General features: G+C 34.0%; 1 protein-coding gene across 1 annotated transcript; it reads left to right on the top strand.

Moving 5' to 3' along the window:
* Positions 1-1,862: 1,862 nt before the first annotated feature.
* Positions 1,863-19,269, top strand: LOC145263103 (uncharacterized). The gene is made up of 5 exons (XM_080120033.1): positions 1,863-1,970; positions 2,084-2,173; positions 8,135-8,201; positions 10,957-11,069; positions 18,854-19,269. Exons 1-5 carry the CDS (start codon positions 1,878-1,880, stop codon positions 19,235-19,237), a joined length of 747 nt encoding a protein of 248 aa, XP_079976159.1. The 5' UTR covers positions 1,863-1,877; the 3' UTR covers positions 19,238-19,269.
* Positions 19,270-19,924: the final 655 nt, after the last annotated feature.

A 19,924-nucleotide genomic window follows, 5' to 3' on the forward strand; every position in this document is an offset into this window, starting at 1 on the left:
GAGACTCAATGTTCCTCGATGTTCACAAAAGCTAAAGTGTTTCCGGTTAAAGGGAGACCACTCCCTACTTTGGATTGATGGCTATATATCCGGTCCTTAAAATTATTCCTCAGATCTTGCCGGCACTAATGCCTATCAATATCCATGCCCTTTTCCTTGTGTCAGATGCACAATTAGCCCTATCGTTAATTTTAAATGGGAAAGGTTCCAAAAAAACAAAAACAATATTTTTGTGGAAAATTGTATGTCAGATATAAATAAATCCTTGGAGGAGATTAAGCTCAAATTTGGGGTATTCCCTAAACTCAAATTTCATGCTGTTTTAATTCTAATTTCCCGAGCTGCTGATATTCATTTATTTATTTGTTTCTTGCTATAATGGTCCCCTTCCAATTTAAAAAAAAAGGGGGGGATAATTAATGATTGCCTCAGTCTAGTAGGATTTATCGTGCATGCATATGCAATTGTTGTATTTTTGTCAACCGACGATTAAAAATCCAATTACTAATTGACTGTCATATTAATTTACAAATGAAAATAATAATTTCTTGCTAATTTGTGGGACAAACAATTAGTTTTTCTCTCGTTAACAGTATTTCTTGGTCCTTCCTTCCCTTTCCTTCCTATGTGAAGTTGCTAAGAAGCATTATAGTGATCTGTTCTAAGTTCAAATCTATTGATAATAAAAAGGGCTCAGGCCTCTTTAAAAATTTCACTGATAATAGTTAGAATAATATTGTTTGGATAAATCATCTTCTTATATCTTAAGATCAGTATTTGCGGTCAATTGATTTAAGATAAAGTCACTTACTTATTGTTAATAACTGATCTTGACAAACTAGATTTATTGTATATAAATTCATTCAACAGCAGACACACATGTTTAAATTCAATAATGATAATGAACTGTATTAAAATTAAGTCCTTCGAGACAACCTTTTAAAAAACTTTTTTTAACTAATTTATTTAATGTAACAAAGTTTTATAAATTAATAATAACAAAAAAAAAAAAAAAAAGGAAAACCCTTGAATGCGGAGAATAACACAAGACAATATAACGAAGAAGCGTTACAGGGAATGAAGAACACTGAAGCTGCAGAACTACATGTTCTAGACCCCCATCATGCATCCTCTCCATTGTTCCACCACCGTTTCCCCCAATAGAAAAGTGATACCAAAGAGCCGAGAAGGGTCAAGGAGGATGGAAAGACCGAGGAGGGAGCACTGCCCAGACCTTCGCTGGACAAGTGTGAAGAGAACTGGGATCTTGGGGAGGCTTAGTGCCACTCAAATTCCAGTATAAACCAATGACCACTGCCAGCGAGAAATCAATGGTAAGAGGCTGTTGCGATGATGCAAATTTATTTGCAAATGCTATCGAAGGAGGAGGAGAGAGCTGGACGTCTGGGGAGACTTGTTGTCACTCAGCTTCCAGAGAACACCACAGGTCTCCAAACAGATCGTTTGTTGACTTGTGTGAAAGCTCCATGTGAAACCGCCAATAATAATAATAATAATAATAAAAAAAAAAAGATGAAGATGAAGAAATCACTTATTTACCTTTAATTAAAAAAGGATTTATTTACATTGCGTTTTGCTCATAAATTGATTCTTATTTTACAATTTTTGTAATTGTTTTATTGTTAGTTTTGTATTGTTGTCGATTATCTTTACAATTACTGGTTTCATTTCACTTCTGGTTGCTCTTTTGTTTTTAACTGTTTTTTTTTAACGGCATCTTCCTTCAGCATATGGTTCTGTTTTACACCACAAAATAAATATATCAGTAATAAACACAAAAACAAAAATAAAACAAATAAAATTTAAATGTAAATAAGTGTTTGTATTTCGTTTCAGGAAGCCGAGTTAACTTTTGTATGGCCGCCTTTCGATTTTTGACAGAATTACCGAATTCAATATTAGCAGCTTTCGGAGGATGGAATATATGGATAAAAAATAAACGCAAAATCGTGATTAACAAATCGTAAAATATTAAATTGATGAATTAATTTATAGATTTACCGAATTGGTAAATGCATTCAATTAATCCGAAACTAAATTTGTTTAGCTTTTTATTAATCAGCGGCAGAATTTCAAAATGGCGACTCCCAGTAGCGAACGATCAACAACAGAAGATCCAAGTCTTGTCGACGATTTGGAAAACGCGTTTCAGGTGCGTTTTTAGCAAACTTTATTAGTTTAATAATATAATAATAACATTCACTTAATATTGACTTAGAGAAATACTGCCGAATAGTTATTCTAAATAACTTATTGCAATGTCATAAAATCAATATTGACAAACGTGTTTTTTTTTTTTGTTTTTCAATTAGTTTTATCTTTGTGGATTTCCTTAACATAAACTTAGTAATAAGTCTATATTCCGAGAACATTCTATTAAATAATTCTACGTATTTACATCCACTCCACTAGGGCTGGATATGATGTGATGCAAAATTGATTTGCAAAATTTTTACCCATCGCCAATAAGAAAATAAGATTTTTTTTTTTCTTTTTTTTTTTTTAAATTTTCTTTTCCTCATTCGCCGCTAAATTGACGACTCGCAAGATTTTCAGGTATGCTGAAGACGAATTGCGGGAAATTTATTCACTGAGTCCCGTGAAGGTTATCCCACGTGGTTCATGTTATGTTAATAAGCCTAGAAAAATCAGGACATGAAAAAATAAAGACAAGGAAATACTTTTAAGAATAAAAAAAAATATTGACATTTTATTGAGGGAAAAAGAAAGCATAAGGGTTGGGGAAAGAAGGCAGCAAAGCAGCAAAGTTCAATTATTGAGAAAAAAGTTTATATGTTCAATTTACAAGAGAAAATACAGTTTATATGTTCACCAATTCGACTGCCAAAAAATGTCCTTATGGCAAGCACTAAAGTAGGCACCGCCAAAACTGGGGGGGCAGGTCAGTACTTTTTGACGGACGGTCTTTTTAAAAATCTACCAAAAATCAGGTAATTATCCGATCAATACGAAATTTTCAGCGATTATTAGGAGAAGAATGAACTTTATAACAGTGTACTTATTTTTCATAAACGATATTTATATATATATATTGTTTTGCTTACAAAACCCCCCCCTTGTTTTGAAGTGGGAACAAATATGCTTAAAATAATCATCTGAAACTGAACAAAACATATTGTGTTGTTGTAAGGGACAGAATTATAGATTAAAAAAAAAAAAAAAAAAAAAATTGTTTGCATACCTTATTTTGACGTCTGAATATCAGAACTTCGATTGTGTTTAATTATCCCGCTTTTGAGTTTTGAAGTGTGAAATTCGGTGAATATGTTAAGTAAAATAATTAATTTAAGTTAAGCAAAACAAAAAAAAAATTTTTTTAATATTTATACGAAAAAAGCCATTTTAAAATTTTTGATAAATAAATTAACAATTTTTTTTTAGCGAGCCGAATAATGCATGGCCATTACTAAACAGAGCATGCTTTGAATAATCGATACAAAAAAAAAAAAATTCGATAAATATTGTGCCCTTTGTATTAAAAATAGCATCATTTTTTTCGATCTCTTTTGAAAACGTTTGCCGCCTTTCGACTACGGTGGACCAAACGCGCTGAAATAATTTTTTTTTATTCTGCTTTAAATTGCCCCCTCCCCCCATTTTGGGGAGCCTGGCCCCCACACACATACACATTAAAAACCAAACTCATACAAATGGTCACCCATCTGGTACTGGCCAGCCTCAGCTTAATAATACATTGAAATTTTCGTCACTGAAAAATAAGTTTTTTTGGCCTGTTTGGTCTTCCATAGTTTTCGTCTCATCAAAAGAAAACGTAAACAGAGTCGATCTGAACTCTACGGCGACGCGAAATATTTGGTTACTTATATGAATAAGTGGAATTATTTGAAATTCAGGTACTTATATTATAATATTTTTGCATATTCTCTTAGAAAATCATCCTAAATCTTAGTTAGACAATAAATGAATAAATAAATTATTTCAAAAACCCTTTTTTTTTAATATTTAAGTACGTTTTTTGTGCAAGACAAAAAATATCAATTGTTAACTTTTTGGGAAAATTTAACATTTAAAATTGAATTAAAAATAGTAGAAAAAGTTTTACATTATTCTGTTTTCTATATGATAAAATTCAGGGTTTTATCTTTCTGGAAAAAAAAAAGTTACTCAGAAATAATGGATTTTAATAAATGTAATTTAGTTTTAAAAAACAACAACAACTTGATTTTGCGGCCATTTTTGGCGGTGCCTACACTAAAGGCTTAATTAACACTAGAGAGAGAGTACAGAAATAAGAGAAAATTAGAATAAGAGAACTTACTGCGTAAAACAATGATTTCGTTTTTTTTAACCTTTCTTTTTTTATCTTTATATATATGTGTGTGAGTCCTTTTTTTTTACATATATATTTTCTTCACGCCACTCCAAATCGATCTGTCCTCACTTCAGTGACAGAATCCTTGAAAGTTCTTTTGAAAATAATCCTTGAATTTGAAAACTCAATGTTGTTTGGTAAAACCTTCGTTCGTCCTTCTTGTCAGATGAAATTCTCACTGGTTACAACATGGAAAGACATTTCGGTTTCCACACGCCGACATTTAATCGCATCTCGTGCGTCAAGTTTATAGATCAATTCTTCTTAGAATTGATTCTTTCTTTTCTTTTCGAGTCAACCAACTTGATTCGACTCTTACTGAAACTCATTATTCATTCCTATGAACAATGAAATAACTTTTACTATTTTTAAGACTTGAATGTCTGAGTAGGACCAGAGCTCGTTACTTGCGTGTTACCCTCGTGGAATCTCTGTCCAAAACTGACTTTCGCTTGTTGAATTTTCGCGGGAAAAATATCTCTTAGTAGAACCAATTGTGGCGTGATTCTTTCAGCAGCAGCTCGTTAAAAAGACGTAAAGTTAAAGAAGGAAAGAAGGGAGGAAAGATAAAAGACAACGACGAAAAGAAGGAAGAAATTAAATTTCTGACAGAATACGACATTTAAATATTGGGCAGACAAGTAGTTTTCTGAATATTAAGACCTTTAGCGCGCTATTTTAAAATTTTTTTTTTCAGGTTAAATTCAAGTTTCACAATATCATGAGCGAAAAAAAAAAAAAAAAAAAAAAAAGGCAAAAGTAGACGTCTCCTGCAAGAGAACCATAAAAAAAGGAAATTCTGCATGATGCCCAAGAAACGAAAATATCATGTTCACAAAAGTTACGTAAATTAATCAAGTACTTATATTTTTAAATAAGAGAATCACATTTTATGAGTAACAGTCTTGTTTGCTATTTTGAAAACGATCTAAAAAAAAACAAACAAACAAAAAAGAAAACAAAAGGGGATGAACAATATAAAAAAAACAAAACAAAGGAAGATTATGTTGCAATGCCTACGAATTCCCATTAATTACTTCAAAATGATTTTCTTTATAAAAATAAAACTACTTGATATGTGGCGATATTTGTGCTCAGGGCAACGCCAGGTGGCCTTGCTGTTATATTCTGACATCTGATGATATTGTCAGATGGAGAAAGTCTACAAATTTATTAAATATAGAGAGAAATGCAAAATATAATTGTTCCCAGATGCTCGAATAACAGATGTGACCTGTGACCCTGCTGAGATTCTTTGTAGCTGGGGTCGTCAAGGTCAGTGGACAGTGTGAATGAAGAAGCTCACCAAAAGTATTTTCTAGCGTTTGGGAGTGTAGACTCTCATTTGAGAAAGAGAATTAATTTAAAATTCTCTCTGATTTGAAAAAAGAGAGAAAAAGAAAAAAAATTACTTTACAATTCTCTCTGTTTTGGAAAACTAAGAAAGAAGGAATGAAAATTATTAAATTAGAATTTCTATATGCGAAGGCGAGGAGATAGTCGCAGAAATTGTCAGCAAAAGCAAAGATTTTTGGGTGATCAAGAGTCTCCTTCGCATTTTTTTTTAAGAATCCACACTGGTGTCGGTTGCAAAGTACCCAGGTTTGGGATCCCATGGGATCGATGTCGCCAACCCAAACTTTGCCCAGAAATCTTAGAAATGTTCACAGAAGTTTAAACCAATCTAGAAACACGTTGCTTAAATCAGAAAATATAATTATCCATTTTCTTTATATAGAAACTATATATATATAGATATATATATATAAAATACACAAATCCCTTGGATTTTACTTGTGCGAATGAAAATTTAACCAACTTTCTTGGATTCTGCATTTTTGGATTTTACCGTCATTGGATACTTTACCTATCACCAGACTATCCATTCACGTGAAATCACTTTTTTCTTCACCCTATTCCCTCTGTTTCACTTTTTGTTATCAAGTAAGATCTATGACTTATTTGTAGTTTTATCAAATACTTTTGCAAGCAAAATCCAATCCCGCATTTTGCTAAATCCTAACCTCTGATGAGAAGGAAAGTATTTCTTCATAACTTTGTGGATTAAGGACTATCCACTTTTTTAGTGTTTCCTTTTCAAATTAAATATGTTTTTAACTCTTTTTCAAAGTGTTTTTTACATGTTTTATTAACTACTTGTTCTTATATATATATATATATATACACACACACATACACATATGTATTGAAATATTTAACCGACTAATAAGAAAACGGTTACCATTGGCATTCCTATTTACTTGCCTCTCCATGAGGGCAGAGTTAGACACAAGGTCCAGTTTTAATGTGGGGAAAATCCAGCTCCCCCAAAGGGGGCACTCTGGTGAGGAACAAAAATAAAAATTGCCTCAATCTAGAAGGATTTCTCTTCCACTGATCGAAGTCAGAAAAGGTCGTGTAGTATCAGAACAGATACTACACTTTGCTCCTAGCCAGAAGGTTAAGGAAAAGACTTGTTAATATTTTTTTTTTTTTACCTTTTCTTTTGTGTTTTGAAAGTGATTCAGTTTTTCACAGGTATCAACAAATCATACCTTTCCTGCAACAAGGATGTCCAACCAACCTATTTCTGTGAAAATGGTGTTACCACTCGGACTTAGTGCCTGCGTGCTTTGTGCACCTAAAACTGACATTATATGCATGGTACCAATGACCAGTAAATGTTTAAATAAACTTGAGGGGTCTGAAACAAGATGGTGCGACATTTGTGATCAAGTTGAGGATTGCATTTAACTTGTAACCACGATAACTGTGAACAACACTCTTTGGAAACGGTTTCAACAACTAAAGACTTAGGAGATTTATTACAAATTCCCATTAATCGCTTAAAAATGATTTTCTTCATAAAAATAAAACTACTTGCACAATTTATGTGATTATTGGAATATGATATTCGTTTCGTCATGGGTACGTGTATCATACAGATTTATTTTTTATTTTTGTTTTTTAATATAAGGGGAATTGAGGACAAGAACCATCATTTCCATTAAAAATCCAGTTAGTATTATGCATCTAAAATTGGAAAAAAAACATGCTTCAAAAAGTGTCTATGTTATGTGAATGATTGGAAACAAAATAAAATGGCCATCGAATTTGGCCTGATGTCATGCTTATCTAATAATAAAACTGAAATTTCCACTCAAAATGATTCCTCATTTAATTTCATTTATGAAAACTTTTTTTTTTACAAAGAGTAAGTGACTTATTTTTTTTTTTTTAATATACAGGGTGATCCAAAAGTAACAATTTCTATTCTAAAATAAAACTATAATATATTTTTGAAATATAATTTCTCCAATTAATGAATACGAGAAGAAAGTATATTACATGTACTTTTATTTAAAATTCAATATGGGCACCACTATTTGTCACCAGCTTTTCAAGTCGACCATGAACCGCATCAACTGATTTCACAAAAAAATCTCTTGCAGGATGGAACTAATGACTTCAGGTATTCTTCCTTCAAGATTAAAAACCAAATTTGCATAACAGACCTGAAAAGAAAACAAAAGCATAGATTATATTCCCACACACTAAGTAACATACACACAAAAAGTGTGAAAAATCTGACGGCATTCAAATAAATTATAGTTATTTTAGAATAAAGAGTTAATTTTGCGTTACCCTGTACATTCTTCTCTCATCGTATTATTGATAAATGGCATCGCTGATGTGTTTTTATCAGTAATACAACATCAATATTTAAAAAGCTATTGCTGATGTCTGCTTTTATTTCAGAATTGCCTCTCCCTACTCACATCCCAGGAGCATTTTAACGTGACGGACTCTGAAGAGACAAAAGCTGGTAAGTAAGCATTTTTCTTTGTTAGATATTGGCAAGCAACGCCGAGAAGAAACCCATTCAATGGGTTGCACACACGCAAATGGATTCAAATGTTAAGAATTTGGTATTTCCACCATTGTCTAACGGAATGCATAATTCGACCCAGAAATATTTGAGCAGATGGCAGTCTACGATGGAGACAATAGAGAAGGGAAATCTTGGAAATTCGGATAGAAAGAATGCGATTATAAATAAAATTGTCACAGAGAAAAAAAATCAGTCGGAGAGAGAGAGGTTGTGGCAGGTATAATCATTTTTTCACCACCAGACAATTGTCTGACTCATGAACCCCCCTATACTATTCAGTAAACGTCAAAACAAGAATAATAATTTGTCACAGAAAAGCTGGTTGCCGGAGTGAAATAAAAACAATCATATTTTTGTAGATCAGTTGTGTTGTGATTTTTACTTCACTGTCCGTGTGTGTATATACTTTGTGTCAGTGACAAAAGTACATGTTAACATTATATAGACTAGACAAGCATTTTGAACAGCTGACCACAATGATTACGTAACGTTTATATTTATTAATTTTCTCATCATAAAATTGTTGATAGCTCCCTTGATCTGAAGTTGTGTGTAATTATCTGTCTTGTCCAACAATGAATTCTTGCTTCTCCATCATCAATGAGTCCTTGTATGGGTGTAAAAGTGTTAGATAATAGCGTAGTTAAAAGTGTTAATTAGTTATCTATCTATCTATCTATCTATCTATCTATCAGTAAGTAGACAACACCAGTGACCTTACTAGGCTACGAATAGAAATATTGTTTTGATGAAATAACTTTAGTTGAAAGTTAATTATGTAAATAGTTAAGTAATATGTTTATAGATTTAGCTATACTATAAACATAAGAATTTAGAAATCCAAAACAATAATTGATAAGTGAAATTGATTATGCCACATTTAGATAGGTGACCCAGAGGTCACGTTAAGGAGACGTGTCCTTTAATCATCTACATCACCAGAACTGACAGCTCAAAAAGATTAGAGCAGAGAGTTTGGGTTTTGTCATCAAGGTGTGTGGATGTGCTTTTTTTTATTTTTATTTTTTTTATTTTTACACAGGCATCACACCACATTATCAAGGCCAAGAGGCCACTCAAGGATAAGGGTTAAAGAGTGTACAGTAGAAATTGGACAATATAGTAATCATTAGTAATGAAAATTCGTTAAATTTGATAACTTATATGGAACGGCTCATCAAGAACTTATTTACGTTAGACTTGAACACAACCATATTGTAGTCAGCCGGAAAGCAGGAAAACGTAAGACAATTCCACAGGCGTGCAGTTCTAAGAAAAAAGCTTTGTTCATGGAATCTACATTTAGGTTTAGGCACAGATAAAGAGTGGGGGGAATTATTGATAGTGTTTACAGCTAGACGAGTGTTTCTTGTGAAAGTTAGGCAAGGGGGACCATAGACTGAAGCTCAGTCGAACACTTTCCATGAAAATAACGATACATCAGAGACAAACTTGCAACATCTCTTCTGTGAGATAGAGGTTGCAGGGAAGAGAAAAGGACATCTCCTACGAGGCTACGAAGTCTATTTTGAACTCTATCAAGGCAGGACAAGTCCTTTCTAGCAGCTCCTGCCCAGATGTGGCAACAGTATTCCATCCTTGGACATACGTGCTCCAAAAAGGCCGGGAAGCATAACATGTAGACGTAACAGACTCCTGAAACACTGAAATAAATTTATAAAATATAAAGTTGTTGTCTTGTGTTTCACAAAGAAGAAAAGTCAGGTATGTCTCAATCTTCTTATTGTGTCAGTATGGTGGATATTCATCACAGTGCCCAGCAGCAAGAAGTCAAAGGACCTCTAGACAGAAAGGTATGAATCGTCTTCCTCCATATATTATCCCCTGCTATACAACAAAAGTCCAATTTACGAGCCACACTCTGCTGCAAGCAGAACAATCCCGTATCACCAGACAACCCATTACCATTCCACGGACTCTTGAAAAGCTTTTTTGTGATTATTGAATATTTAGCACACAATTATAAGAATAGGTATCTCAAACCAACATTTTATTTTTACAATATCTGACAATTTTTAGAGCACCTAAATCTTTGCAAAGCATAAACAATGACACCAAATTTATTTTTATTGCAATAATTTTGGTATTCCTATGAGGTTATGGTTACAAAACATTGGAAGGTTCTGTTTATAAACAGGGGTGATAAAGAACTGGCCAATCAGATGAAACTACACTCTGCTACCAACCAATCAGAAACCGGAATCACTCCATAAAATATACTAAATCTCTTAAGAGTTCCTACATGTAACTTTTCAACTTCACATGGAAAGGAACTCTGCTATTCGTCTAAGACTTCTTCAGATTGATCACCTACTGGAAACTATTCTTTGTCTTCAAGCTTTTATAATTCAAAACTTCTCTGGATTGATACGGCCATTTTGTTTGGAACAACATTTCTTTTCTCTTCTAATACTAAAATAGCTTACAACCTTAAAATTTTAAAAGCTCAGTTAGATACTGAATTATTTAAAATGAGAAAATTTGCTGTCTTGCATGCTATTGGTTCAGAAACAACTGTGCTAGAAAATTCCTTGCATTTGAGAACATAATGATAGAGCAGAGACAGGCTTGCAACGTCTCTTTTGTGGAGAAAGAAGTTGCAGAGAAAAGAAAAGTGCATCACTTATTAGGTGTTGATGTCTTAAAAGTTTTTATTTTTCCTTTTTAGGAATTGAACATGCCTTACAAAAATTCCTTGAAGTGAGTCGACAAATCGAAGCCTTCTTTTTACGCAAGCGGATGATTCTTTCAATCCTTAAACCCGAACAAGTAATAAAAGAAGTGAGTTGAAATTTTATTTTCATGTTTTTTTTTTTATTGACTTCATTACTAAATTATTATTTTGTTTTTAACATTTGTAACTTGCAGCTCTTAAACTTATGAACGTAATATTTTCTTGTATTGTTTGGATTCTTCAGACTACTGTTCTCATCTTGAGACCCATGCTGTAGTGGTTAGAGTACTTGGTAAAATTCAGTTATAAAAGTGACCTTTGTTCTGGAGGTTGAAAGTTCAATCCTCAGTGTGGGCGACCAAAAATACAATTGTGAATTACTTAGGATTTTTATTCTTTCATGGTTGATGGTACGAGAGCATGCTACCCACATGGGTTAAATAAAAGGTTCTATTTGAAATTCTGTAAAGATTCCCAAGTTTGACAAGATACACCTGAAGAAGGTCGAAGGTTATGTCAACTGAAACGTAAAAATAACATTTTAAATAACAAGAACAATAGTTCTGAGAATCCAAATAATCAATCCCAATCTAAAAAAATAAGAAATGTATCAAATATTTTTATTTTTTTAAATAAAATTAGCCTAAAATGATGCGTTCAAATTTTAATTTGGATGAGTACTCAATGAACCAATCATATTCAGCTCAATAGCTTAATTATGATACGTTAGCATAATCATATTTCTCTAAGATTATTCTCAAACAGTCCACTCATATTTAACTGAGACTAATCTGAAATGGCCCAGTCATATATATGCAAAATTAGTCTAAACTGGCCTAATTGCATTTGATTAAAAATAATCTGAAACAGTCTGTTAGCTAGGTCAAAAAGTAACCTCAAGTGGCCTGTTATCTAGATCCCAAAGTAACTTGAAGTGACCCGTTATCTAGATTCTAAAGTAACCTGAAGTGACTTGTTATCTATATCTCAAAGTAACCTGAAGTGGCCTGTTATCTAGATTCCAAAGTAACCTGAAGTGCCCTGTTATCTAGATTCCAAAGTAACCTGAAGTTGCCTGTTATCAAGATTCCAAAGTAACCTGAAGTGACCTGTTATCTAGATCCCAAAGTAACCTGACGTGGCCTGTTATCTAGATTCTAAAGTAACCTGAAGTGGCCTGCTATCTAGATTCCAAAGTAACCTGAAGTGGACTGTTATCTTGATTCCAAAGTCACCTGAAGTGGCCTGTTATCTAGATTCCAAAGTAACTTGATGTGGCCTGTTATCGAGATTCCAAAGTAACCTGAAGTGACCTGTAACCTAGATTCTAAAGCAACATCAAGTGGCCTGTTATCTAGATCCCAAAGTAACCTGAAGTGACCTGTTATCTAGATTCCAAAGTAACCTGAAGTGGCCTGTTATCTTGATTCTAAAGTAACCTGAAGTGGCCTGTTATCTAGATTCCAAAGTAACCTGAAGTCACATGTTACCTAGATTCCAAAGTAACCCAAAGTGGCCTGTTATCTAGATTCTAAAGTAACCTGAAGTGGCCTGTTATCTAGATCCCAAAGTAACCTGAAGTGACCTGTTATCTAGAATCTAAAGTAACATGAAGTGACCTGTTATATAGATCCCAAAGTAACCTGAAGTGGCCTATTATCTAGATTCCAAAGTAACCTGAAGTGGCCTGTTATCTAGATCCCAAAGTAACCTGGAGTGACCTGTTATCTAAATTCTAAAGTAACCTGAAGGGGCCTGTTATCTAGATCCCAAAGTAACCTGAAGTGTCCTGTTATTTAGATCCCAAAGTAACCTGAAGTGACCTGTTATCTAGATTCCAAAGTAACCTGAAGTGACCTGTTATCTAGATTCTGAAGTGACCTGTTATCTAGATTCCAAAGTAACCTGAAGTGGTCTGTTATCTAGAGTCTATAGTAACCTGAAGTGACCTGTTATCTAGATCCCAAAGTAACCTGAAGTGGCCTGTTATCTAGAGTCTAAAGTAACCTGAAGTGGCCTGTTATCTAGAGTCTATAGTAACCTGAAGTGGCCTGTTATCTAGAGTCTATAGTAACCTGAAGTGGCCTGGTTTCTAGAGTCTAAACTAACCTTAAGTGGCCTGTTATCTAGATTCTAAAGTAACCTGAAGTTAGCTGTTATCTAGATTCTAAAGTAACTTGAAGTGATACGTTATCTAGATTCGAAGGTAACCTGATGTGGCCTGTTTGCTAGATCCCAAAGTAACCTGAAGTGACCTTTTTATCTAGATTCTAAAGTAACCTGAAGTGGCCTGTTATCTAGATCCCAAAGTAACCTGAAGTGAGCTGTTATCTAGATTCTAAAGTAACCTGAAGTGGCCTGTTATCTAGATCCTGAAGTGGCCTGTTATCTAGATTCTAAAGTAACCTGAAGTGGCCTGTTATCTAGATTCTAAAGTAACCTGAAGTGACCTGTTATCTAGATCCCAAAGTAACCTGAAGTGACCTGTTATCTAGAATCTAAAGTAACATGAAGTGACCTGTTATATAGATCCCAAAGTAACCTGAAGTGGCCTATTATCTAGATTCCAAAGTAACCTGACATGACATATTATCTAGATTCTAAAGTAACCTGAAGTGTCCTGTTATCTAGATTCCAAAGTAACCTTAAGTGACCTGTTATCTAGATTCCAAAGTACCCTGAAGTGACCTGTTATCTAGATTCCAAAGTAACCTGAAGTGACCTGTTATCTAGATCCCAAAGTAACCTGAAGTGGCCTGTTATCTAGATTCCAAAGTAACCTTAAGTGACCTGTTATCTAGATTCCAAAGTAACCTTAAGTGACCTGTTATCTAGATCCCAAAGTAACCTAAAGTGACCTGTTATCTAGATCCCAAAGTAACCTGAAGTGACCTGCTATCTAGATTCCAAAGTAACCTGAAGTGGTCTGTTATCTAGATCCCAAAGTAACCTGAAGTGGCCTGTTATCTAGATCCCAAAGTAACCTGAAGTGACTTGTTATCTAGAATCCAAAGTAACCTGAAGTGACCTGTTATCTAGATTCCAAAGTAACCTGAAGTGACCTGTTATCTAGATTCCAAAGTAACCTGAAGTGACCTGTTATCTAGATTCTGAAGTAACCTGAAGTGGCCTGTTATCTAGATTCTAAAGTAACCTGAAGTGGCCTGTTATCTAGATTCCAAAGTAACCTGAAGTGGCCTGTTATCTAGATTCCAAAGTAACCTGAATTGGCCTGTTATCTAGATTCCAAAGTAACCTGAATTGACCTGTTATCTAGATTCCAAAGTAACCTGAAGTGGCCTGTTATCTAGATCCCAAAGTAACCTGAAGTGGACTGTTATCTAGATTCTAAAGTAACCTGAAGTGGCCTGTTATCTAGATCCCAAAGTAACCTGAAGTGACCTGTTATCTAGATCCCAAAGTAACCTGAAGTGACCTGTTATCTAGAGTCTAAAGTAACCTTAAGTGGCCTGTTATCTAGATGCCAAAGTAACCTGAAGTTAGCTGTTATCTAGATCCCAAAGTAACCTGAAGTGACCTGTTATCTAGATTCTAAAGTAACCTGAAGTGGCCTGTTATCTAGATTCCAAAGTAACATGAAGTGACCTGTTATCTAGACCCCAAAGTAACCTGAAGTGTCCTGTTATCTAGATCCCAAAGTAACCTGAAGTGACCTGTTATCTAGATTCCAAAGTAACCTTAAGTGACCTGTTATCTAGATTCCAAAGTACCCTGAAGTGACCTGTTATCTAGATTCCAAAGTAACCTGAAGTGACCTGTTATCTAGATCCCAAAGTAACCTGAAGTGGCCTGTTATCTAGATTCCAAAGTAACCTTAAGTGACCTGTTATCTAGATTCCAAAGTAACCTTAAGTGACCTGTTACCTAGATCCCAAAGTAACTTAAAGTGACCTGTTATCTAGATCCCAAAGTAACCTGAAGTGACCTGCTATCTAGATTCCAAAGTAACCTGAAGTGGTCTGTTATCTAGATCCCAAAGTAACCTGAAGTGGCCTGTTATCTAGATCCCAAAGTAACCTGAAGTGACCTGTTATCTAGAATCCAAAGTAACCTGAAGTGACCTGTTATCTAGATTCCAAAGTAACCTGAAGTGACCTGTTATCTAGATTCCAAAGTAACCTGAAGTGACCTGTTATCTAGATTCTGAAGTAACCTGAAGTGGCCTGTTATCTAGATTCTAAAGTAACCTGAAGTGGCCTGTTATCTAGATTCCAAAGTAACCTGAAGTGGCCTGTTATCTAGATTCCAAAGTAACCTGAATTGGCCTGTTATCTAGATTCCAAAGTAACCTGAATTGACCTGTTATCTAGATTCCAAAGTAACCTGAAGTGGCCTGTTATCTAGATCCCAAAGTAACCTGAAGTGGACTGTTATCTAGATTCTAAAGTAACCTGAAGTGGCCTGTTATCTAGATCCCAAAGTAACCTGAAGTGACCTGTTATCTAGATCCTAAAGTTACCTGGATTGACCTGTTATTGTGATCCTAAAGTTACCTTGATTGACCTGTTATCTTGATCCTAAAGTAACCTGAAGTGACCTGTTATCTAGATTCTAAAGTAACCTGAAGTGACCTGTTATCTAGATTCTAAAGTAACCTGAAGTGACCTGTTATCTAGATTCCAAAGTAACCTGAAGTGACCTGTTATCTAGATCCCAAAGTAATCTTAAACAGCCTGTTATCTAGGTCCATAACTAATCTGAAATATCCTGTTATCTAGGCCCAAAAGTAACTTGAAGTGGCCTGTTATATAGGTCATAAAGTAATCTTAAATGGTCTGTTATCTAGGCCCAAAATTTATCTGAAACAGCCTGTTATATATGTCCTAAACTATTCTGAAACGATCTAATCATATTTGACCATGAATTATCTCAAGAGTCCATTTAGTCAATAATTAGCCGAACCCATTGAGTATCCATGTCACCAATAAATATTCCACTAAAAATATTAGCAATCATCAGAGTTAAAATGCTATGGATTAAATGGACCTTGTATTGTTCTATTCAGTTGATGCCATGAAATGTTGGATGATTTAATTGTTGTTATGCTTATATAGAGATCCCTCAAAAAGTGAATTTTTTTTTTCTGTAAATAGTTAATTTGTTTTTGATGTTTTTTTTTTTTTAAATGCAATGATAGTATTTTTAATGAGACTATCTAGGAAACGCAGATGGTGATTTCAATCGGTCCGAACTAAAGTTTCTTAATGAATTGTGGCTTTAAAATGGAGGGCTCCATTTTAAAAATAATTTTTTCTATTTTAATATTTTTCTTTTTGCCTTTTTGAATTCATTGGGGTTGTTTTCCATGTTTTTTCTAAAGATTTTTTGTTATTTTTGTTTGAAATTTTTTTTTTTTTTTTGCTTTTTCTTTTCGAAATTTTCACTTTAGTTATTTTTAAATGATAAAAAAAATATTAAAAAAATAAAAGATGTAATCATTAATTCATAAATTTATTATTGCAAAAAATTAGAATGATGCTGGAAACTTGGAAAACCATGAGCTGCTGCATTACCATTATATTTAAAAATGCAAAATAAGGACGACTGGTGCTACCAGATCAGGCTGTCTGAAGAGATTGGCTTCCTGAAATGAAATACACCCCACATTGATGCTTTTTGTTTTTCTACTTTCTTTTGCAAAACTTAATTATGTTCTGCAAAAACAAACAAAACAATCCACCTTTTTCCAACCTTTTCCTTCTTCCCATTTTCTCTTTCTATTTCCCTCACTTTCTGACTGGTTTCCTAACTTAAAATGTACCAAACAATTAATACTGTAATACTTTTCCCCCTCCCCCATTGCAAAGCTCATTCATGTTCTGCGGGACAGGGAACAAAAACGATAAAATCCACTATAAAACAACCAAACCAAACACTACAAACTAGTGGGTGAAGATACAAAGAGCTTGAGAATAAAAACTTTCTACAAAATAACTGCATGGAACATAAATACTATTTACAAAATAACTAGATTTGGTATTAAATAATCCGAAAAAGGGTTGATATGCCGTAAAACAACCAAACGAAACTCTACAAATAAATATTTGAAGATATAAAGAACTTGAAGCATAAAAACTGTTTCCCAAATAACTGAATTCGGCATTAAATAATCTGAAAAGGATTGAGATGCTGTAAGAGAAAACAACCAAACCAAACGAAATAAGGGCTATGCTATCAGTGGAATTATCAGTTTATGAAAACTGCTGGAAAATGTCAAGTAAAAATTCCATGAGTTTTTTTCACAAATGCTGAATAATTTTTTTCAATGAAAAATATATTTCTGTTATTACAAAGATAATTCAATGAAAAATTAATTGAAAAAAACGAAAGCAATATTCTTTTTTGTTATGAAGAAAATACAAGGAATAATTATTATACAATTTTTACAAAACTAAGAAAATTAAAATTCATATTAAAAAAAAAAAAACACTCATTGTAAGGTAAGTTTCATGAATAAATATTTATTTTTTTTAATAAAAAAAAAAAATGTTTTGGATTTGTTTTATATGATGTTTTTTTTTTAATAATTATTTTTGTTGAAATCAAGATAAATATTTTTCTTTTAATAAACTAATGATAGCAAATAAATGTTTTTTAAAATGACATTACTGCGATTTCATTGGCTCAGCATTTCAGCACCTTTCACCGTTTTACTGAAACTGCCCTGACAATTTCAACAGTAGCATGATCCTTATTTTGCATAAGTATCTATTTAATATTATAAGAAGAAGTTTCTTGTGATATGCCTTTTTTTTTCTTTTTTTTTTCTTTTTTTTTTTTTGAGAAAGGGCATTCTAAAATGTTGGAATCATGTTTAATTTAATATTAAACACATGTACCAAAAATCCTAAAAATATATCAAAAGACAATCAAGCAAAAATAATTATTGAGAATTTTTTTTTTTTTACATGGGGGTCACCACTTATCAAGGCCCGAAGGCCACTCAGGGATAAAGGTTATTGCGTGTACAGTACAGTAATCAATGAGATAGTATTGTAGTAATCATTAGTATTAGGGGTTTTGATAGAGTGTCTTACTTAAGGGGGCAGTTTGTCAGGAGTTTGTTTATGTTGGACTTGAAGACGTCCAAGTTGTAGTCAGGTGGGAAACAGGCCAGCGGCAGAGAGTTCCACTGGTGTGAAGTTCTAAGAAAGAAGCTTTGCTCATGGAATCTACGTTTGGATTTAGGCACAGATAAAGAGTGGGGAAAATTATTGATAGTAGTAGTAGAATTCTAAAAGGTTAATTTTGATAAATAAATGGTAAGTGCAGCTGCACCAGATAGACTTTTTTTTTTTTACACAGTGATCACCACTTATCAAGGCCCGGAAGCCACTCAGGGATAAGGGTTATTGCAAGTACATTACGTTAGTGTGGAGATTTGATGAAGTGTTTACTTAAGGGGGCGGTTCATTAGGAATTTGTTAACATTGAACTTGAAGACATCCAAGTTGTAGTCCGGAGAGAAGCAGGCAGACGGAATCGATTGTCAAAAGAGAGAGGTCAGCAACGATTACATAATTGTGATCTAAACTGAATTGAGAGTAGTTTTTGTTTTGGTGAGCATAGACCGAGTGTCAGTCGCCGAATTCCTGTGTGTGCGTCTTCCTTCTACTAACCCACCATTCCTAAGCACTCATTGGTTTAATCTTTGCTCAGCACCAAAACCCACAATAAAGCTGTTGTTACATTTTTATAAATCAAAGCGTTGTTATTCTTCCAAGCATGGCTTTAATACTACAATATTTTACGGCAATGAGTAATAGAGTATGGTTGATATGTTATAAAATACTTCCATCTCTTCTTTATGGCAGAACACAGCTGTATCGACAAAAGGATGCTGACCATTTTGTTTATTTTTCTTTTGCAGGAGTTTATTGACCTTGAGCAAGAACTTGCACGCAAAGATTCCCTGTTACAGAAACACCAACACAGACTCCAACAATGGCAGAACTTGTTGTGTAATCTGCAGTCTGGACCACAGCAGCCTCCCCCTCAGTCACAGGCTGGCGCTGGACCTGGCCAAGGATCTGGTCAACCCCCGCCAGGGCCTGGCGGTCCCAGTCAGATGCCAATGCATGGTATGCAGTCTAATTTACCGGCTTACTCTCAACAGATGCAACAATCCCAGCAGCAGGGCATGCCCCCTGCATCTCAGTCTTTAGTTATGCCACCTCCACAAGCCCCACAGGTCTATCCACAGACTCCACTCGCATATCTCGAACAGACAATGTCTAATATTGGTATTCCATAAAAGAAATAAAGTTTATATCTTTTTTTATTTTATTTTTCTTCTTTTTTATTTTATTTTATTGGTCCCCCGACAAAGGAGGGATTGGACCTAATAATTCACTCCAGTTTGTTTGTTTGCACTTTTCCCAATAACCACGCCTTGGATTTTTTTGAAAAATTTTAGTGGAAGATGTCTTTTTCTTTTCCATGCAACCTCTTTTTCACAGAAGAGATGTTATAAGCTTGTCTCTGCTTTATCATTATTTTCATGGCAAGTGCTCATCTAAGCTCCAATCTGTGGTACCCCCTTGCCTAATTTTCACGAGAAACACTCGTCTAGTTGAAACCACTATCAATAATTTCCCCCACTCTAAGCCTAAACATAGATTTCATGAACAAAACTTCTTTTTTAGAACTGCACACCCGTGGAACTCTCTTCCATTTTCCTGCTTTTAAACTGTCTACGATATGATCATCTTCAAGTCCAACGTAAACAAATTTTTGATGAGCCGTTCCCTTAAGTAATCGAATTTACCAAATTTCCACTATTAACGATTACGATGATATTGTCCCATTGACTACTGTACACTCATTAACTTTTATCCTCAAGTGACCTCCAGGTCTTGATAAGTGGTGACTCCTTCGATAAAAAAAAAAGGAAAAACATTAGTCATGGTAAAATAAATTTTTCACTCGTGGAGACGGACTC

This window comes from Euprymna scolopes, chromosome 38 (genome assembly GCF_053919585.1).
Source record: "Euprymna scolopes isolate OS-2025 chromosome 38, ASM5391958v1, whole genome shotgun sequence".
NCBI classification, from domain to species: Eukaryota; Metazoa; Mollusca; class Cephalopoda; order Sepiida; family Sepiolidae; genus Euprymna; species Euprymna scolopes.

What these genes read in the sequence shown, in the direction of transcription:
- LOC145263103 (XM_080120033.1), top strand. Translation starts at nt 1,878, where the DNA reads ATGGCCGCCTTTCGATTTTTGACAGAATTACCGAATTCAATATTAGCA. An exon ending in ATTTGGAAAACGCGTTTCAG is followed by an intron (nt 2,174 to 8,134) that starts GTGCGTTTTTAG and finishes CTTTTATTTCAG; the next exon opens with AATTGCCTCTCCCTACTCAC. An exon ending in CCGAACAAGTAATAAAAGAA is followed by an intron (nt 11,070 to 18,853) that starts GTGAGTTGAAAT and finishes TTTCTTTTGCAG; the next exon opens with GAGTTTATTGACCTTGAGCA.